Consider the following 22,702-nt stretch of genomic DNA (forward strand, 5'->3'; position numbering starts at 1 on the left):
GTTACAGTCCTTATATTTTACATTGCAAACCAGTCCTGTTTTTTCTTCTTGGGCTATGGGATCTTTTGTCTTATTTAAGAAATCTTGGAGGGCTTTAGTGTGCTAAAGAGATGCTTTGTGACTGTAATAGTCTGTTGTTGTTTCTGAGATGTTTTTGATATATGGTAATGTTATCCTTTTCATAGCTTGTGTTGTAGTGGATTGAGTGGTCACACACTTTTCGATAAAAGTTGTATGGGTATCCATTTTGTGGAAGATGTTGTGTAGGTGATCTGTTTCCTTTTTCTGGTGTTCAGGGTTGCTGCAGTGCATTTGTACTAGTCAACCTTTCTATGTAATCTCTGTTCCTTAATGAAATGCTATGGATATTTGTATTGAACATAAAGTGACAGCCAATGTAGAGTAGGTTCTGGTTCAGGATTGGGAAAAGCAAGAAGAAAGGCAGAGTACACCAGCCTAAGCTTCTAAAAGAAAGGTTGGTAACTCTGTGTATGAATATTTGTATGTGTATATACAGTATATAAACTCACTGTATACAATTACTCAACTGTACACCAAATTAATCTTATATATGTTAAAAGAAATTGGGGGAATAACTTAAATAAACTCTCCTTAGCAAACTATGTATTATTTCTTTTCAGAAAGAGAAAAGGAGATGAGGTGGATACAAATGTAATCTCAAAAAAGAGACCCAAGAAAGAGAAAGAAAAATTATCAAAACAGGAAAAGCTGCTAAAGGTTTGTTTTGCTATGACTAATTAGTTTCATTTAAAGCATCTTTTGATGATGAGATCAAAATACCCTAAGAGCAATTTGACTTCTTGATGGAGACTGCTCTCTTCTGCATTGTCACCATTCTGAATATGATTTGACCCTGAAGAATGCTTGAAGTAAGTGGAATGTGATAATACTGAAGGAGCTGACAGTGTTACCAACTTTCATTTAGAACCAGTCTCATATTTTGGTAGCTTGGCTTAATTGCAAGTCAAGTCTCAGTGAGAAGATGCTAGCCTGAAATAACCTTTTGGTTATTCTAAATATCTAGAAGCTGTCAGGCCTGGAAGCCATCTTTTGCATTAGGCCTTCAGACATGCCACATTTACTACTGTGGGAAACTGGGAGGGGGGATTGTATGGAGCATGGGTGATATACAGTCATAATAACATTCCTTTCTCAGGGACTCAAGGACATCTTGCCCTGCACCTGGAAGGCTGGAACTGGGAGGCATCTCCAGTTGGGATGGTGCTTTGATTGGACCATGTGATGGACTTGTGGGTGTTGGGCAGGGACTTGAACTTTTCTTTGGGTGGGGAAAAACTGGAAACTTTCAGATTTGGGTTTTCCCAGATGTGCCAATATGACATCTCTAATAAAATGTAACTTTGAGGAAACTCAAGCCTTTGAGTTTTATTTCATTGGGAGTGTTACTTGGAACCCTGACCAAAGCAATTCTTATATCTTGTTTCTTGAACCATCATCCAAATAATATTTCATGTAGGAATACTAACAACAGCACTGAATTATATAAACTTAGTCTGATCTATAAACCTGTCACCCACACCTCTTATTGTTCTTAGTAGAAAAGTGTTGGAAAGAAATCTTAAATGTGATACTCTGCACATTTTTTTACTTACAGGATCAGACAGAACTGATTTGGAATATCAAAGATGAGTTGAAGAAAGCCTGTTCCACCAATGACTTGAAGGAGCTCCTGATAGCCAACAAGCAAGAAGTTCCTTCTGGGGAAGCTGCTGTGAGTTGAGCTCCATTTTATTTCACATTTTGTGTGGAAATGAGATTTTTTTATTCATTTGTCTATTTGAGCACACATATACACAGACATTGAGCTTTTTCTAAATATTAATGCTCATGCAAATTTAATTGAAGTGAGATGAATGTCCGCAGCCCTCAAATGGATCTAAATTTGATCTCCTTCAAAAAGTGTTTAAAAACTTTTTTGCCTTAAGCCTGGGCCTAGGGTGAGTAGCAAGCCTCTTATAGGACTATGTTGTATCCTCTTAGGTTGTTCCCCTCTTCTATTGGTTTGGATATTTCATTCTGTTTTGAACATGCATCATTCATCTTCCCTTGTTTTAGTGTTGCATGCTGCCCAGGGCTATTATGGAGTGGGGTGGCCTTGTGTACATCTCATTAATAAGGTAAAAGCACTCAAAGAATTATGGCTTCGGCCTATTAACACAAGTAGAATTTAACATCCACTCATTCAGTGATTATTCAGAGTTACAGCAGCATTGAATGTGAATGACTAATAATGGGTCCTCATAGTTGCAGCTGTCGCAATATTCTCATGGTTACCTAATTGTCTTTTGGGACCTTCATTGCCAGCTTCTGACAAACAAAGTTGTTAGAAAAGCTGGCAGGAGTTACAAATGTCAGTCGTGATTGTGGGATGTTGTGACTCCACATGATTCACCTAATAATGGCAATAAGATCTGCCAGAACTGCTGTCCTAAGTCAGCATGGTCACATGATATTATACCTTATGACAGCATCATGTAGCAATTTAGCTCCTAGCTCCAATTACCATTGGTAAGTAAGGACTACGTCTAATGAAATTTAACTTTCTAGGGTGAGTTTAGTGGTTTTGATAAAAAGGTATGGTATGTATTAGGAAGCAAGAGTGGCATTCTGTTGCCAATATAGGTAGTTTTTAACGTATGGCCATTTAATGACTTTCCAAAGTTATGACAGCTCACAAAGTGTACTTTACACTCTAAAGAATTTCATAAAATGCTATGTTCCATTGCAACCTGTGTGCATATGGGAACAGTTGTCAAGATCGCGATTTGCAGTCTTCTCTGCTAGCTTCCCCACAAATTCAAAGAGGAAGCTAGCTGGAAAATTGCAAGCTCCTACTGCCTGCCAAAAGATCTACCCTCCATGCACCAGGGGTCAAGGCAGAAACCATCCATTAGGCTACAGAATTGGAAGTGTGGATCTTCAGGATTCTTGCTTCATCTCTCCAGCCCAGTTCACAAGTTCTCTTATGCACATGGAGGGAAGAGGAACTCATTTGCTGGGCTGGAGAGATGAAGTGGGAATCTTTGTGATCCCTGCCTTGTTTCTGCAGCCCAACGCATGAGTTCCATTCTCCAGTGGAGGGGACCTGCCACCCCTCCTTTGATAGCTCTTTTGCTGTCTGCTTAATGACCCACACGATTGCTTATCCACAGTTGGGAGTGCCAAGATTGCAGTAGTTCAGTGAAGCAGTCACTGTGTCTTGCTCAACAACTGAGACTCTGGTCCCAGTTGTGACTGAAAGTCAAGGGCTACCTGTATCTTAAATAATTATGGGGAAGTCCTGATATCAGAAATAGAATAGAATTAAGGAGTCACAAAGGGTTATTAAACAGTCATTTTAATGCTTCTAATAAGTTCTTAAAATATGAAGGTCCTGATGCAATTAAGAATAATGCTGCATTTTGTCGTATAGTTCCGATGGGGATAAGTGTTAGCATGTGACTACAGACCTGCTGTAACCTGAAGCACAGGTTTTCCTCTTCATGAGCAACAGGTGTAAGAAATACCATGCTGAATTATATCAAAGGCCAGTTTAATTCAGATTCTGTTCTAGCACTAGTTAGTGGAATGCCTATAAGAAACACACAAGCAAACCATTGCCCTCATATTTTCCAACAAACAATATTGAGATGCATGCAGCCTTTGGTATTTGGAAAAATACATGGCCATCCAACTATGTAAGCTGTTGATGCCATTCCCCCATTAATAGATGTAATTCCTTCATAAAGTTGTCCAAATGAGTGACACTCTGTACTTCAGGATTTTGTAATTACTGATGCATGTGTGAACTTTTCTTTTTTTTCTTTGCCATGTATATCTCACCATTTGGCTTAATTTGAGTGACTCTGGGATACCTAGTATTATGGAAAGAGAAATACACTCGTAACTTTTCCTTACAAGGCAATTATTTCAGCAGTCTCCAATATTTTAATTTTTGATACCTTTTTCTGCACTTTAAAACAACTGCAGCAATTTTCCCAATAACATTTTTCCCTCCAAAGGGTAGCCAGAATTGAACAACATATTCCAGGTCTCTCTCTTTATAGATGTGCTGACAGTTTTATATTTGGTTCTTTTCTTAAGAATCCTCAGCATGAAATTGGTGCACCTTTCACAGGGATTCTATTATGCCTGTGTGACTGGAGGTTATATTACTATATTTGTAATGCAAAACATGCAGAAGCCACAAAATGAGTCGGCTACTTTACTTCTGTATATTTTAACCCTAAAAGATAGTTTTGTAGATCATCTTGCTAAAGCAAGCTGGAAGAAATTCCAGCTTGACATCTAAACAAGCTTCTCAGGTTTCTTCGTCCAGTTCCAGGGCTGTCCTTCCTAATCAGAAGATAAAATAAGACTCAACAAGGTGAGGGACAGGTGAGTCCACTCCTGGGAACTGTTGTTTAGGTTATTGCTGGCTTCTTGGCCACTGCAACTTGTCAGTGAGTAGAAACTAGGCAAAGAGGAGTGAGTCCTATAATTTTAGAGGAGAGCTCTGGTTGAAATTTGTTTGACATCCTATACTCTGAATAAGGCCTCTATGGCATTGGGCATTACTCGTTTATTGCACTTCTTTTGCTTTTTCATTGCTTCAGATCTTGGACCATGTTGCAGATGGGATGGCTTTTGGAGCTCTGCTTCCCTGTGAAGAGTGCAAAGGACAGTTTGTGTTCAAGAGCAATGCCTATCACTGCACGGGGTATATTACAGGTTGGACCAAATGTGTTGCCAATACACAGACGCCCAACAAGAAAGAATGGACAATCCCAAAGGTAGGCTGTGAGGCCTGTTAACCCCCTTCCTGTTATCACATTGTTTAATATTATTTATGAGATTGTATAAGAGAGAGAATGCTACCCTTTTTCTTTTCTTCCATTTCTCGCTCTGCCAAAGACTTTTTCTGCCAACATTCTTGAAACACTTACACCCTCTCAGCCCTTTCTCCTTTTTATATAAGGAAGTTGGATATGAATCCAACTTTCTCCTGCTCCTACCTCGAGTTACAGCAAGAAAGGGAAGCCGAGGAAGTGCATATCTATCACCCAAGGTTGCCTTCCATTGTCGACAAAAAACACGGCTTGCTAAGCCTGACCCTGACATGATGAGCCTAGCCTTGCTCAAATTTGATGAAAAAATAACATGATTTTGCCTCTGAACTCTAGCCGAAAAGCTGTTAGTTGAACAGGATTGATGGGGGATAAAGCCATACAGGGAGATTGGTGGAGAACTGTCAGTGTGCTATGAAGTGTACTATGCAATAGTGCTTAATTGGTTTTACAGGCCTTATTTGGTTTGTGATTTAATACACAATTGGTATCACTATAATAGATATCGGATTTAAAATGAAAGATGTCCCAAATCTCATGTCCCGAAGAGGCGATTGCGCGCAAAGCGCGCGCACAAAGAAAACCAGTAGTAAAGTCGGTTAGAACCCACCCCTGCCCAGGTTGCTTCATGATTTGGGACATGTTTTTTTTTCACTTGTGCCCCCCCCCTCTTTTTTTTCTCTCTCTAAAATAAAAGGCAAAACACATGTTTCAAGCTATGAAAGTAAAGTACTGTTTTAACATTGTTGCCCTTGAAGTGTGTTCCATCTTCTTTTAAAGTGCAATCCTTAACTGGTAAAAAGTTGCCTGCTCTCAGTTTAGAGATCCTCCAACTAAGGATATATGCAAAACAGTGAAATGAACAAACAAATTGGAAGAGTAGTTATGTATAGCCTCCTTTGCACTTATATAAAACAGAGGTAGCTGGTGCTACTGGATGTTTTAGTTCAGAATGGCTGGAGCCCAAATATTCTCTATCCCTAATATAATTAATATTTATAACTTTTATTATTAATTATAAAAGAATAAAACTACAACTTATTAGAGTTGACACAACAATATAGCTTCAGGATATTGAAACCAAGGGATGGATCATCTCACCCCACTTAAATGTTTTAATTACAGCAGAATTGGGGAATTGGGGCAATTAGTTCTTCCCAGCTGCTTTTTAAGAAAAAATTACTTACACTTTTGAGTCTACAGGATTATTTTTAAGTTGATTCAGTGCCACCTTCCACTGCTATAAATGTAAAGGCAATTTTTTTCTAGAAAAGAGGTTGAAGAGAGAGCTCCTTCCCCCCAATCATTGTGATTTGCAGTTGTCTCAATCTAGTTTGTTCCTGGGAGAGATGTTTAGTATAAGGTGAACCATTACAAAGTTATTGTTGCTTTTTTTTAGAGTTTTAGTTGAAATATTAAGTTATGAGGAATCTGGTGATATATTTGAAATTATTCAGATATTTGCAAATTGCTATTTATCATTTGCCCACTCTGATGTGAAGAGAGTTTGGGAACAGTGAACAGTATACCTTATTTGAATTTATTTGCCTATTTTCTTTTCATTGCATTAGTTTATGAGAGTTCTTTTCTTATTGCTGTTTTTAAATTTTTTTCCTCATCCTTCTGCACAACAGAAATTCCGAGAGATCCCATACCTAAAGAAATTCAAATTTAAAAAGCAAGCTAGAGCATTCTTGCCAGAGGCTGCTTCTACAAATTCTGTACCTCCTTCAGCAGGTTCTGATCCTATTACAGGGAATTCGGCTGCACCAGCAGGTACATTAACTGGAGGCCATTGTGGAGAACTATTTTGATTAAAAATATGAAATGTTAGTTTTCATTAAAATGTTGTTATTCCTACAGGGGGAAAAAGTACCTACTGAAAAATGCTATTTATCATTAGAATGAACTAAATTATAATATAATTTTCTTTATCCTTTCAGAACAAATGATTCTTACTATGCTGTGCTGTGTTATACTATATTACACTACACATACTTTTATATAGTATGCTAAATATGCTTCTCTTTATTTTATTATACAGCTGCCTATCTCACAAACAAGTGACTGTGCAGCATACAACAAAGCTAAAAGAAATAATACTTAAATCCATTATCATTAACAACTCTTTTAAAACATTAAAATCAACTATAAGAACACTCGGCATATTATAATTATATCCTGGTTATTACCTATTAATTTCCAAACACATTCTCCAAAATCTTTTAAACACTAAGACGTTTACTGTCTCTTCTACAACAGCCATGTTTTTGATCCGAAATATAATTTTAATAGAATTGTACTTTCAAACAAACACTTCATACATGAAATTATTTCTTAGTGTTCTCCACAGATGGCAAATAACAGGTAGGTTAATCTATAAACTCTTTAGATCTTTAGATAGACCAGGGATGGTGGGATTTGTAATCTGAAAATTTGTTGAAGGTAACAGTTTGGGGAAAGCAATTTGAAATAAGAACAACAACTTGCATTATCTAATGTTTGCTTTTCCCCACTTTTGTAGTTTTAATCCTTTGTGTTTATTCAGTTTAGCTATAAGCATTTTCACTATTGCATATTTTTCTGTAACTGTGATACAAAGGACTTTGGAGGACAAACAAATCCATTTTCTATGCTTTAACTAGTTCTCAGTAGAGACTTATCTATTCCTCCCACTCTGTTCCACAAAAAGCATTTGAAGTGTTAAAACGTCAGGGTAGCTGAGGTACATAGGAATGCTAGAGCTAGGATAACATGCTCAGGAAAAGAAAGATACAGCCATGGACCCAGTTCACCCTAGTGAAGAAAGCAAGCTGGAATGAATCAAAAAGATCCTAAGCAAAGTGGACAGAAATAAAAGAAGAAAGTCAGAAAAATGATGCAGTGGCATTCTTGCCTGGATAAGAAAAAATGGGAAGCTGCAATGAGAGACTGTCATACTAAAGAGAGACATGGGTGTCATTACTAAATAAAGTTGGTGCTTGGCAACTGCATGAATGGCGGATTCTGTTGGAAGAGAATGGAAGGTTTTTTCTGACATTGTCAGCTTCTGCTTATTATAGCATAATAACTGAAATACTCATTTTCACTTGAAGGAAGGCATTAAACATCTTTTCTCACCCCCAGCTTCCCATCAAACATGACTGAAATTTCATCTATTATGCATAAAAATGTATTTAAATTGCATTGTAATATTCATGGAATTAAAAAAAAATACCTTGAGCATAACTGTATTCTGCAATGGAAATAATGACACTGGCTCAAGAATGTAACGTCCTAAGATTTGCAAGTGACATTAAAAAGTCAGAGTAGTATGTGCAGTAAAAGTAGAAAGTTTTATATCTTCACATTTCCTTCTTTCTTTGAATAGTATATTCATATGCTTTGTGATTTCACTTGACCAGATAAACCATTAAACAACATGAAGATAGTAGTCCTTGGAAAATTGTCGAAGACCAAGGATGAAATTAAATCTGCCGTTGAAGAACTTGGGGGAAAGGTGACAGCGACTGTGAATAAAGCTGACTTGTGCATCAGCTCTCAAAGTGAGTAGATACTGTTAACAGGGACATTCTCAATAGTAAGAGTGTTACTAAACAGAGGCCTAAAAGAGGAGAGTAGATTGTATTAAATTTAGCAGCTAATGCAAGGAACTCGGAGTATTCATCTGTGTCTTAAATATAATCTGATTATGACTGCTTTTATTTGATACAATTAAGTAATACCTTAGTTTGCTTCTATGTCTATTTTTTAATCAAACATTTCCCTATAAATGTTACTAATCTTGGTTTAGCCTTTCGTTTTTACTTCATTTTTGTTTGCTTATTGCTTCTTAACTTCATTCTCCCTTCTCTATTGTAATACTGTTTAATGGTTCAAGGCTGAGCTTGTGGGGCAAAAGATTGGAGGTCTCCTCTGAAAATGCTTCCCTTCAACCCTCTTTCTTGCTGTAGTGTAGCAAGATGGTAGTCCCTTTGGTATTAATATCAATATACTTTGATATTAATAAGAACAAAGGAAATACAGAATTTTGGGGGGAACTTTGAGGCGTTAGCAGAAAATGTTGAAGGATAACATCTGGAACTGTGAAACTACAAAACTTAAGTTTTTAGAAAGAGGAGGGATTAAGGGGATCTCTGTGGTTTAAGTGTTAGTCGGTATTAACTCTCCTCCTTGACAGAAATTCTCGTGATTTCATGCACGAGAAAAAGCTGTTCTGTGAATGCCAGCTTGCATCACAACAAACTTTTACATTGCCCTTTTAAAAATTGAGTTTGGAACTAAAATATGAAACAATATTTTTTTTATACACTTTGAGGGTGTTCAGTAAATGCTACGTTCAACAATATCATTTCCCAGGAAATCTACTCTACTCTTTTCCTAGTTTTAAATCTATCCTCTAAACTCAAAGTATGTACCAGTTTCAATTTAGCAGGGATTTTGCTTGATATATTGATGATACTCTTATGGCCAAATAACTAATAAATTTACTATCAGAATATAGGATTTAATAGAATTCTGGATATATTATAGCATTAGAAGCTCTGAGATCATGCTTAATATAGTGTATGACCATGGTAATTTACCTCAGTGTCAGGTATTTGTGTGAGGGGAGAGGGCAGTATCAGAAAAATAAAGGTGGGGCTGCTACAACTGAGCAGATGAAGCTCTACCCTTTTGGAATACAATACTAGATTAACAAGATTGGTATTGTCCAGCAGAGCCCTCATTCATTCAGCACCTTTGGGTTAGCTTTGTAAGTGCTTCTGGCATGAATACAGACAGCTACAAGTTCCTGTACCCTAGAAATTAGTGTGTTCTGCTATTTCAGCTAAAGAAGAGTAACATACTGTGCCTTGCCTTTTCTATTTCTTCTCTCTCTCTCCCCCATCTCTCAAATGTAAATCTTACAGAGGAAGTTGACAAAATGAACAAAAAAATGGAAGAAGTAAAGAAAGCCCAATTGTGTGTGGTGTCTGAGGACTTCCTTCAGGATATAAAAAGCTCCAGTAAGGGTTTTCAGGAGCTTCGATCACTGCATATGATGTCTCCCTGGGGTGCAGAAGTAAAGCAGGAACACAAAGAAGTATCTGTGAGTGGAAAATCCAGTGGACACCCAAACATGAAAAATTCTGGGAAGAACAAGGAAGAGCAAGGTAAAAGCCAAAATAGTAGTTGTTATTTTCACCTCAGGCTGCCATTTTCTTACTAAGAACATTGGTTAACGTTTAGAATAGGATCCTTAATAGCATTTTCAGGATTTATCCTAAACAGAGGCCATTCAAGACTGAAATGTACATATTTGTGAAAAAAAACATTAGAAAAGCTGCCACCTGTGCTGGCCATAGGAATGGCCTTTATGTTCTCTATTTCATATTACAGGTTTCTTTCTTTTGCCCTTGACTTCTAAGAAGAAATAAGTGAAGCAGCTTTTAACAGGCAACAGGAAGGAACTATGCATTGTTTAGATAAGGAAATCCCCTTCCCATTATAGTGTGCCCTTCCACTCCCTCAAAGAACAGGAGAAATGAATGCTTTCAACTTGCCAACTGGAACATGGGAAGCTGAATAGAGGAGGCTTACTTTAGTTCAAGACTAGCTAGATAAGAAGACCTTGATATGCAAGAGTAGTCTCAATCTGGTCAGTCTGCATAGCAGATTCTGTTTGTTGCTTCTAGCACAAATATGCAAGCTGAAAGATCTGTTCCAGAAATGCATGGTATTCTGTACTTCAGATTCCTTAGAACTTGCCTGAAGCTTAGTTGTTGTTAAAGCCATTTATTTGCAGTTACCTTATTGCTAAATTATCATTCTCTATCTTGGCACCGTCTTGTTATATTAGACTATGTCATCTGCAGCTTTTAGCAAGAAGGGAGCTATAGTTCAAGGGAAATCCCTCCTGGATAGGGTAGGCTGACCTAAACCTAAAACTGGAAGATTGTGTATTGCTAAGAATTTTTATGCCATGGTAGGGTAATATGAATGCTAAAATATGAGGTCCATTTTCCAAATTCCAAGGAAATATCTGAATCCTCATTTTTTGTTTTCTTCCTTTCTAAATAAGGTGGTCCTTGATTAATAACTGCTTGCTCAGGGATGGTTTAAACTTATGACAGCATTGAATAATTTTATCTATCCTCTGCTGTCACATGATCATGTTTTGCTACCTTCTCTGCCTGCTTCCCACAAGCAAAGTCAATGGGAAAGTCGGCAGGAAGCCAGGGGTCACAGTCATGTGAGATCTTCATTTAACAACATCAGTTGGGACTGCCAGAATTGCCATTGCTAAGTGAAATGGTCACATAACTCTGCACAATGCTTAGTGATAGGAATTGTAATCCCAATCGCTGTCATTAAATAGAATTATCTGTAAACAATTGCTGTATCCTTATTTTGTTACAAACAGAAGCCCGTAGTTCTATTTATGGTATTTAGTTGAAGGACCTACGTTTTTTAGAATTCTTTTGTAATCTCAGGAAAACGTAAAGATGCCATTGACAAAACCACAGGTACCCAAGAAATATGTCTTCTCTGTCTCAAATAAGAATTTTAGGTAACCTAACTGTTTGGATTCTAAGGGCTAGGCTCTAAAAATTGCTGCAAAAGAATTATCTGAAGGCAAGGTAGGTGATTGGATTTAGCAGGCATTAAACAAAACACAAATGGTTCTTTTGATTTATAAGATTTATAATCTACACTGTGTTCAATTCTAATATTTTAAACTGTAGTCTGAACTGGGAGGGATTACAATTAACTTTACATATTTTATTTAGAATCGTTGTTGTTACTGTTTTTACTCCTACATATTGTCCTGCTTTTTCATTGATTAAAATACTCCCAAAGGCAAATAAAACCATTTAAAAGTTAAAACAATGTTAAAATAATTTAAACAAAACAAAAAATATTCAGTAAAAAAACTCTTAAAAAGTATTAAAGCCCTACAAAGCTTAAAAATAATCCCAAAGGCAATTTAAACATATTCAAATGCTACATAACATTATTGATCAAATTATTAGAAATATAGAGACTGCCTTACAGTTGACAGAGTAACTCAGCAAATGATCAGTTTGCATTACAGGTTGAGTTAGTTCCTGCAAAATGTAAGGAGCATTTTTATAATCACCTAATTATGCTATTTAGATTTATGGATGAATTCTATCTACCCAGAGAAAAAGATGTTACTGCCTTGTTTCCTGTCATCACTATCTAGGAACAAGTAAGTCTGAGAAGAAAATGAAGTTGACAGTTAAAGGAGGGGCTGCTGTCGATCCTGATTCAGGTATTTTTATTTTCATGAAAATAATTCTACCACCCTTTTCTCATATCAGTAAATTGGGCATCCAGGGAATGTTCTTATATTCTTGCTTTCACTTACTGAGTCTGCTTTTCTAGTTTTTCTAATGCATGAATGGTATGAATGCCTCTGTCCTATTGATGCCACAATTATTCTATGTACATGTAATTCTACTTTATGATCAGATGAACAACAATAGTAAGGCTTCTGTTGTGTGATGTTTCCTAGCATAAAACAAGGAAGTTGGCACTCTGGGAGCTGGAACAAGGCTTTTATATATTAGTTATTCAGGATAGGACTCTCTAAGTATGGACGCTTGTAAAAATAAATTGTGATGTTGGCAACCAGTACTAGAAGTCTGAAAGAAGCAACATGATTTGCCATAAATCATTTATGGGCAATTACAATTCTCCTTTGAATCATCTTTGTGGATGAGAAATCAAAACTCCAACTTTTCCAATATTACGCTCAATTTAACAATCTGAATAGGATAAAATATGTTTTAGAATAGGAAGAATTAACATTTGTTATATATGTAAATAGGTCTGGAAGATTCTGCGCATGTTTTTGAAAAAAGTGGAAAAATCTTCAGTGCCACTTTGGGTCTAGTTGATATTGCCCAAGGAACAAATTCTTATTACAAACTTCAAATGCTAGAGGATGACAGAGAGACCAGGTGAGAGTTCTCCTTTTCTAAACAGTAACCACATTGCAAATTTCTCCTTAGTGTGGCTCGAGTAATAAAAGCTGGTGCTGTTGCATTTGTTTTTCATAAGAATTGTTTGATTCAAATAGTCAGTTCTTGCTCTTAAACAGGTGATAAGAATCCAAAACTAAAACAATTTGTACCCCTACATAAAACCAATCTTCAGTTGCAGTTCTCTGGGAATGACTTCAGTTGAACTTAGTTCTGTTTGTTTTTTAATTTAGCCTTAGTTAAAACTTCGTTAATTTAGCCTTAGTTAAAACTCAATTATATAGAGGCCTAGATGTTCATGAAGTACAATATATAAAGCAGTTTTATCCATAACATCTTTACACAACTTAAACATATCTTAATAGACATGACATCCTTAGCCAGACTGCATCTTGATCATAAACTTTTCACTTCATCCTGGCCATTACAGGAAAAGGATGTCAAGTTTTCTACTTTTTATGTAGTCTGATAAAATAACTTAGTTGCAGAGAAGTAGGCAACTTTTAACTATCTGGTTTAATGCCAGCCTAGTATCTAGTATCAACAGTTATTGTAGTTGATGGCATAAAAGAGAGATCCAGTACAGCAGAAATTCCATGTCTGTTTACTTCTTCTATATTTACTCTTGTCAGTAATCATGACCATGGTCCCTCCCAAGCTTAGATATGCTTCTCAGCAACATTATCCAGTGGGCCATACTCATTTTCACCTAATAGATGCTGGCCAAATCTCAGCACAATTGCATATTTATTTCCAGCTGCATTAGAATAGGTTCACACCTATACTCTTGCAAGCAATTTTTGTCCTATAAAAAAAGGTAATGTTTTGTTATATATATGATCCAGCTGTATTTTTTAAACTCAGATTTGCTTATGCTCAGCCTACTGAATATGCGTAAACTTGAATCAATGTTTAAATGATGCCAAATTATTTAATGTCCTGCGGGGGTGTTCTCTGTATATATAAATCTCTTTGTAGATTAACTGAATTAGCATTTAGGCAAAGCTTTCCTACCAGTTATCCTTGTTTCCTAAGCATACTGTTACTAAATGCAGCACAGGAGGCTGTTCTATGCTAATATTGAACTGACAGTCATCCTTCTCTGTTTTGCATTTTTATTACCAATTTCTGTAGGTTTTATATCTTCCTTTCAGAACAGCTTGCTAGATTATTTCATATTTTCCTTTAATTTACTTTTGTCTTTAGGTACTGGGTTTTTCGCTCATGGGGTCGTGTTGGCACATCAATTGGAAGCAACAAGCTAGAGAAGATGCCTTCTAAAGAAGAAGCCATTGACCATTTCCTAGATCTGTATGAAGAGAAAACAGGCAATTCCTGGCATTCCAAAAATTTCACTAAATATCCCAAAAAATTCTACCCTTTGGAAATAGACTATGGGCAGGTAACTTGATCCTTTTCAAAAAGATATGCTCTCCTTTGTCAAGATTACATATAATAGAACATGCTTTGGAGTAACCAGGAAAAACTTTAGCGTGAAGCAAAGACTTCGCTATAGTAAACACTTGCTAGCTCCATTCATTCATTGATTCATTTGTATATTATAGGGTTATATTTAGGGTTGGTGTGAAATCAAAACATAGTTTAACTGAGACCAACGTAGCTTAAATTTACTGCAACATTGTGTAGCAGACTTAATATCTGAAACTAGTCACCTGCTGCCCCCTCAAACCTTGCTTAAGTAAATTAAGTAACTCCCAGTTAGTAACAATTAATCAGTGGAGTGGCTTGCCTCCAGACATTATGGGTGTTCTATCATTGGGGGTTTTCAAGAAAAGACTGGACAGTCCTTTGTCTAGAGTAGTATAGGGTATCCTGGGAGGGATGGACTAGAAGACTTCCAAGATCCTCCCAACCCTATTATTCTATGTTCTAAACTGGAGTTTTACATCATATATCCTGCCCTTATTATTTTCACTAATAATTCAAGGTGACAAACATATCTAACGCACCTTCTTTCTTCTATTTTCCCCACAACAACAACCCTTTGAGGGGAAGTGAGCTAAGAGAAACTGGCCCAAGGTCACCCAGCTTGGTTTCATGGCTAAGGCAGGAATTGAACTCGTAGTCCTTTGCTTACTACCTCAATTCTTGCATATGAAAGAGTTTACCTCTAAAGAGACACCATCTTTCCCCCGAAACATGTGACTCTGTTGATTCTATAACATTTGATAAGGGAATGAATGCATGACAACCTTATATAGTGTTTAGTCTTACTTTTCATAACCTTGTAATGTGCATCTGCTGAAGATCCGTATCAGTAATATATTAAAAGATTGGCCTCAGATTATAACCTTCACCTATTTTAAAAAAGCAAAAATGTTCTGTCATCTAGGTCCTTCAGATATTTTTAAATTACCGTTCCTTCAATCCTCTTGGCCATGCTAGCTGGCATTGCTTAAAGTCATCCAAAACTAACAAATTGCCTGTCTTTGAACTAGATTCTCTCAAACAGCAGAAAGGACTAGTTAATGGACAATGCCACATTATCTTCCAACCATCATCATCCAAAATGATCAGAGCTGGTATTTTCTAAGTACTGGAATCTCTACAGTTAGAAATCAATTTATTTATTTGAGGGCAAGAAGAGGGGGATGCAAAGAACTTTATTTGTTGTTTCCTTGCAGCTGTGGATATAAAACGTCCAGATTTTCTGAAAATTCTAGTAAGTATGGGTAGCAATAACTTTCGAAGATCAGTTGAGAATTTCATGTATTCTCTTTTCTTAGCTAAAGAAGCAAAGAAGTAGCTTAATTTGTGCATGTATGTTGCTTTAATACAAGGTCATTCCATTCAACTCCCAACCCTCTCCCAATAGGATGAAGAAGCAGTCAAGAAACTGACAGTGAGTGCAGGAACCAAGTCAAAGCTTCCTAAGGCTGTCCAAGATCTTATTAAGATGATTTTTGATGTAGAAAGTATGAAGAAAGCCATGGTGGAATTTGAGGTTATTATTCATCCTTTGCTTAACTACTTGGTGTTATTAGTTTGATATTCTCAGAATGATAATGGCAGGAATGCAGTTTGATGGAAAAATACATTCTTTTTCTTTCAAGAATGTCGTAGTGATTTTTCTTTGGCAGAAGAAAGTTGTGTCTTAATGTATATTTTAACCCGTTTCCCATAATGTGAAGACATAATCTGGAAATTGGTGCGCATAGATCATTTATCTCTTTTTAAAAAATCTTTGAGTACAACTGTATTGGGCAGATCTAAAGGTATATTAAGCTAAATCATGTCAAACAAATTGATTGACTAGAATAAAGTTGCATCCTACATGTATTTCTATTCTTCGGGTTAAGAATTGTTTTGCTATTTCTTCTATATCTTCTTTTGCAGCCAGTTTTCTATTATTTTCCTATAATAAAATTCTACTTTAATTGGAACCATTTATTTTCTTGTTAGATTGATCTCCAGAAGATGCCTTTGGGGAAGTTAAGTGAGAGGCAGATCCAGAGCGCCTACTCTATTCTGAATGAAGTGCAACAGGTAAGTAAAAAGAACAATTCCTTTTCCAGCTATTTAAAGTAATATTCCTTTGATTCCAGAAGTAGTTTGCAATCTTCAAGAATAGTAACCATCAACAAATGTAGGTAGTTCCCTTTTAAAGTTACCTAACTGGTGACCCTTGCCTACTTGGTAGCAACAAACTCCAGAATTTAACTATGCATTTTGTAAAGAAGTATTCTATTCCTTCATTCATTCAAATTCTGTAGCTGTCCAATTCATGACTCTTGGTGGCTTTTGTCACTTCTGAGTCTCTCCACATCTATTTTCAGTGCACGATCTAGAGTTCTAATATATAAAATGGGGAAAAAAGCATTTCTCTGTTCCTTAACTTAAAAATATGCCTGATTTTAAATCTCAACTGTTCAGTCCTTCCTTATACAAGAACCACTCTAAACTGTTAATCCTTTTGGCAGGCTTTTTCTCCAATCCCTTTAATGAAACTGATAGATTTTTGTTTTAGTGGAAAGCAAGTACAGGACCATGTGGGCATGCATGTCTTTAAAAGATACACAGCTGGAAAGCTAAGTAAGAGAGAATTGGACAAGGAAAAAGAGGAAAAGGAAAGAAGCAGGATAATTAAAACAAAAGTTTAGGAAAAATAATAGTAATGCTCAGGAAGAGTTGTACTTATAAACTGGAATAAAGTAAACCCTGTTCAATCTCTACATTTTCAGTTATCATTCAATAGTATTTTAATTATTCATAGAAAGCAGTGCTCTGAGTAAATAAGAGAGAGAATATAATACCAATCCCACAACTCAAGATCACATCGATATAAAATTAAATCTTAGTATAAGAATGCTTGTTAGGGTGGTGTCAGCACGATTTTAAAGTACATATTTCTATCCGTTCCAAAGAACTAGGCAAAATTATACCCCTTCTGAGCAAACATGTCAGAGTATGCAATTCTATCATTGCAGCTGCTGTTTTGTACTTATTTTGTGGATGTTTTTATTGTTTTTAATTTATTTCAATTATTTTAGAAATTTAGAATTGTAAGCCATCCAGAATCATTTTGTTGAGTTGGGCAGCTATAGAAAATGGATGGATGGATGGATGGATAGATGGATGGATGGATGGATGGATGGATGGATGGAAGGAAGGATGGAAGGAGAAATCTCGGCCATGAAATTACATGTAGACGAGTTCTTCCTGAACTGAATGTGGGAAAATAGCATATTGCAATGTTTGCTTTTGTTTAACATTTAATATCCTGAATTCTCACCTCCTACCATCCCATGATGTCATATTTCAGTCGCCTTGTTACTGATGATGATTGGGAAGGCATCATAGTGGGAAAAGTTAGACAAGCATTTCAAAATGCTGCATTAACTAAAGTTTAAGTTTAAACTAACTTTTTACTAAGGCAAGTAACTCAAATCTATGCATTTGTTGCTGCCGAAGAGTCTTATAGTTTTATTTCTTTTTCTCCTCATGTAGGCAGTTTCTGATGGTGGCACAGATTCACAGATATTAGATCTCTCCAATCGCTTCTATACTCTAATTCCCCATGACTTTGGGATGAAGAAGCCACCACTTCTAAACAACCTTGACTACATTAAGGTACTCTGCATTTAACTCTGACATTTGAATACAGAAATAATGTAAATCATATTTTAATAGGTGTAATTTTAAGACAGTTATGTCAGCCTAACAGTCAACTTTCTAATCCAGTTTGAATGGTTAATACACTGTTGGACGTGGGCAGGAGGTTCAGGTTCAGGATATGCCTCACCTATAATGTTTGTTAGGTAAATTTGTGGCCAATCACTTTCAGTTTTATTAAATACTTTTATTACAGGAGTGATTCATACTTCAAAGGAGGGGGTATTGAGGGAATTTAAAGGAATCAAATCCATCATCCTTTGGTTCCTTACATAAAGTGTAAGACAAAAAATAGGGGAATTTTCATTTTTATCAGAAGAGGTAACTATTGCTACTTTTTGGAAAATAGTAATTGGAGAATCCTAAGCAGTCTCTTAAAATAATAAAAAGAAAGACTGTGCAATGCATGTATTGTTATGAATAATTCCATCTTTCATTTGTCAAGACTAAAGTGGAAATGCTGGATAATCTGCTTGACATAGAGGTCGCTTATAGCCTTCTAAGAAGTGGCAGTCAGGATGGGGATAAAGATCCAATAGATGTGAACTATGAGAAGCTCAAAACCAATATCCAGGTAAAAATGGCAGAGATATGCGTTATCCTCTTTTGACTCCATATTTTTCCAACTTTCCAGTGTTAATTTAGATGAGTAGATATAAGATGTACATTTTGGTACTTCAGTGATAATTTCTCATCTGTAACAATTTCAACCATTTTTTAAAGTTTTGATGTCTAGAAGCTCATATATATTTGGTTATTTTATTTTCTTCTACATTTTTAATGTAGAAGAAAAAGAAAAGACTTTTAGGTTGGAGGTTGTACTTTTGCTATCACCCAGACTTGCTTAGACAACAACGTAAAAAGAAGGGAGCTTAAAGAGTCTCCCTTCTCCCGTAATCAGCTTCCCATCATATCTCCTCCTGCCTCTTACCCTTATAGTCTTTGTTCCCAGGTCTAAGCATTCCCCATAGTTACATCATTTCCTTAAGACCTCTAACACCAATAAAGTGACTCCTCTACCAATACTTCTGCCTCAGGGCAGTATTTCTTTTAGCCCAGTGAATGCTTGGAGGTTCCAGTTGGTAAGTTCTTCTGCTGTCTCACCCTGCAAGGACAATTGGCAAAGCAAGTACAATCTTCAGCAGCTTCTCTCTCATGATGCTTTCAAAAAAATAACATCTTTTCCTAGATCAGTGAGATCAGGATTGCAAGAATAGATTGTGTTCATCATTTTAATGATCAAATACATTTACAGGTTCCTCTTTTTACATTATTGAATTTACAACAGCGATTTTTTTCTCAACTTCCTGACCAGGTAGTAGATAAAGATTCAGAAGAAGCCAAGATTATAAAACAATATGTTAAGAACACCCATGCAAGTACCCACAATGCATATGGTTTGAAAGTTGTGGAGGTGAGTTCATGGTTGGGGTATGGTATTTTAAGGAACTGGTCTATATTTAACTTGTCTTTCCTGTATGTGTTGCTGGAGTATTTAGGTAACAGTTGCCGAATAATATTTTTGTGGAACTGTAATCAAGGCTCATGATTACCTCACTTCTGTTAACATAATCTCTTATCATGAAGTCTTGTATCTTGGAATTAATACAAAATGTTTATGGAGCGGACATTCTGTGCTTCTACCCCACCTCCATCCCCGTCTCCCAAATCCTAGTCTTGTGAGCATGGAAAGACATGAAATGAATGTCTGTCCATGGTATAGATAGCTACATACAATACATTCAAATTGTATATGAAGATACTCTTAATCGGCACCCACATTAAGCAAAACTTAAAATCATGTTTTGAAGTATTGAAACATGATCAGTTTGGAATTTTCACTAGAGTTTACTATCTTAATTCTAAACCATTGGAAGTACAGCACAGCAGAATAATTTGTGCTTAGTCAATAAAGAATATTTGCAGAGGCCACCCTGATCTTTTGACTAAGGATGACATAGTTTGTGTGAAGCTATACTGGATGATGGTCTTTGTCCCTGCTGTTTTTTGTTCCATAAACCAAGAGGTTTTTTGTGTTTTAATGCAAAACTTTGCCTATCTACGTACTCTGATATTATAATTTGTTTGGGTAATCACCAGAATAGAGGGCTCAAATTTGGGAAAATACAAATTGCATGTGTATCACACAAATATCCTTTTCCTCAGCTTCCATGTAAAGCACTTCCAACAGCCTACCTGTCACACACCTGCAGGGGATGTATATTCACATGTATTTGAACAGTGTTACAGTGCCTTCTCTTCAGATTTTTTTCCATTTGAAGCAAGAATCCTAGTGGCCAAGCCATGTAGTACTTTAAAAATAGTGGTTAGGATTTTGAATTGTGCTCAGAATACCAGCAGGGGCTTCCAGATAATCTTCACTGGCAATCTCACATATTATAGGATGCAGTTGCAAGAAGTGGGAAGGGCATGCTCTGTTTGCACACTCATAGAAATCCAGGAGGGAAGTAGGTGCTAGATGTATTATTCAATTTCTCAACATAATTATCTCATTAAAATGGCTGCCTACAGAGGGTGATATAAGTTGGCCAGACTGCATAAGTAAGTATGGCATGCTTAATTTAAGAGAATTATGTGGAGAAATCCAGTTACAGATTGCCAATGTAGCATCTACTTCTGTCTTCACAAAAATCAATTCTAAAATAGTGATGGACAAAAGAGAAGTAATGAAATTCAAGGATGACCACATTCTTAAAAGTTCTTTCTGGTGCCTCTGATTTTTAGAAAGTTCAATAAGCAACCAGTTCTTTTACTTATAGTCAGAATTTTTGTATATTATATTCGAAGCCTTCAAAACTAACGTGGTTTTAAGATGTTTTAGAAAAATGGCTAGATTTTCTTACAGCTATAGATATTTCAAATGCTGTTCTAAAAGAGTGCTTCAGAGCACACAAGGCATGAATATAGCATTTGTATATAACAGTGATGGCTAACCTTTTTGCCATCGCGTGCCAGGAGTGGGGGGGGGCGGGGAGGGTCGTGCGTGCACGTGCCCACGCACATTCGTGCGCAAACCCCACCCCACCCGCTCCTGGCACATGATGGCCTGGTAGGCCCATTTTTCTTTCTTACCTGGTTCCAGATCCTCTCTATTTATGTGGGAAGGGCGAAAACAGCCTTTCTCACTTTCTCGGAGGCCTTCCAAAGGCCTGAAACGGCCCATTTCCCAACTCCCGGTGGGAGAGGAAGTGACATTTTTTGCTGTCCCCAGCCTCCAGAGCCTCTCTAGGAGTCTCTAGAGGCTGGGGACAGCAAAAAACCTCACTTCCTGTCCCACCGGGAGTCGGGAAATGGGCCCTTTCAGCCTCCGTAGGGCCTCCAAGGGAATGGGAAAGGCTGTTTTTGCTCTTCCCAGATAAATAGAGAGGATCTGGAGCCAGGTAAGAAAGAAAAATGGGCCTTACCCACCCACCCACTCCCAGGCCCTCCAGAGGCAGGAAACAGCCTGTTTCCCTACTTCTGGTGGGTCCAGAAGGCCCAAAAATTAGCTCGCTGGCGTGCGCATGCACCCCAGAACTGAGCTGGTGTGCCCACTAATATCGCTCCATGTGCCACCTGTGGCACACGTGCCATAGGTTCGCCATCACGGGTATATAACACCTGTATCTTTTTATAGAATGATACATTGTAATTTAGAAAAAGAAACACATGTGCTTTAAAGAGCTACAGGGAGATGTCACATATGCACTTCTAAACATTCCCAAGTATCTTTTTGAATCAGTTTTAATATGGCATTCAGTACATTGCTTTTTCAATAAAAGGTATTCATTTTATTAAATGAAGCATCTAGATTTAAGTTTGATGCATAGTTTATGTTACTATGAGACTTCTCAGGGACTAGCTTTACAAAAATGAAAGAATATACAGTACCTAAGAATTCAGGGTGGTTTTCCACATATTGAATTATTTTTCAGTATGCTCTGCTTTATCAGTCATCCTATCTTTTTCTCCATCTCTTCCAGATTTTCAAGATTGAACGCGATGGAGAATATCAACGTTATGAACCATTCCGGGACTTACACAATCGCCAGTTGCTCTGGCATGGTTCTCGCACTACCAATTTTGCTGGCATCTTGTCACAGGGTCTCCGAATAGCTCCACCTGAAGCCCCAGTGGTTTGTAATATGCTAATTTTCTAATGCAGAGTTAGTGACTCTCCAGATGCCGAACTCTCAGCTCCCAGCAGGCTTCAGTTGGCAATGGTATGAGAGATGCTGGGAGTTAAAATTCAGCAATCTGAGACATATGATTCTTAGAGGAATTTACAATACATTCTGTCCTAATAATCTTGCAGTTTTGGGGATGGAATTTCCATTTCAGTTAGCTTTACTTTATTCTGTGCTCTCAATGGAGAGGACATAGAGGAAAATTACACTATCACAATTCTAGATGTTCCATACTTCTAGATTAATCGTTGCATTTTTGTAGAATTGCAGACAGTGTAAAGGTCATCTCTCCACCTCTGACCAATTAGACAATGACTTCTGACAAATTATTTTGTTCAGTGTAATCATGCATAGTAGAAATACAGTTTATTTAAACTAGAGTATTAAGATGCAGGTCCAGAGCTGAAGGTGAAAATAAATACCTTACTTTTCGGAGTATAAGACACACTTTTTTCCCGCCTAAAAGAGGGTGGAAATGTTGGTGTGTCTTATACACCAAATACAGCCATTTTTGGCCTCCCGA

At 36.9% G+C, this 22,702-nt stretch overlaps 1 protein-coding gene across 1 annotated transcript in view; it reads left to right on the forward strand.

Moving 5' to 3' along the window:
• PARP1 (poly(ADP-ribose) polymerase 1) overlaps positions 1–22,702 on the forward strand; it is a 36,252-nt gene that overhangs the window by 9,333 nt on the left and 4,217 nt on the right. Inside the window, exons 5-19 of the mRNA XM_034427936.2 lie at positions 642–738; positions 1,637–1,753; positions 4,638–4,814; positions 6,503–6,644; positions 8,273–8,413; positions 9,782–10,024; positions 12,079–12,147; positions 12,706–12,838; positions 14,066–14,261; positions 15,696–15,824; positions 16,283–16,366; positions 17,828–17,950; positions 18,438–18,566; positions 19,308–19,406; positions 21,976–22,128. Of these exons, the coding sequence (XP_034283827.2) occupies positions 642–738; positions 1,637–1,753; positions 4,638–4,814; positions 6,503–6,644; positions 8,273–8,413; positions 9,782–10,024; positions 12,079–12,147; positions 12,706–12,838; positions 14,066–14,261; positions 15,696–15,824; positions 16,283–16,366; positions 17,828–17,950; positions 18,438–18,566; positions 19,308–19,406; positions 21,976–22,128 (2,032 nt within the window). The remainder of the gene's footprint in view (positions 1–641; positions 739–1,636; positions 1,754–4,637; positions 4,815–6,502; positions 6,645–8,272; positions 8,414–9,781; positions 10,025–12,078; positions 12,148–12,705; positions 12,839–14,065; positions 14,262–15,695; positions 15,825–16,282; positions 16,367–17,827; positions 17,951–18,437; positions 18,567–19,307; positions 19,407–21,975; positions 22,129–22,702) is intronic.

The sequence above is a fragment of the Pantherophis guttatus genome, chromosome 1, assembly GCF_059756535.1.
Source record: "Pantherophis guttatus breed Tessera chromosome 1, ASM5975653v1, whole genome shotgun sequence".
NCBI classification, from domain to species: domain Eukaryota; kingdom Metazoa; phylum Chordata; class Lepidosauria; order Squamata; family Colubridae; genus Pantherophis; species Pantherophis guttatus.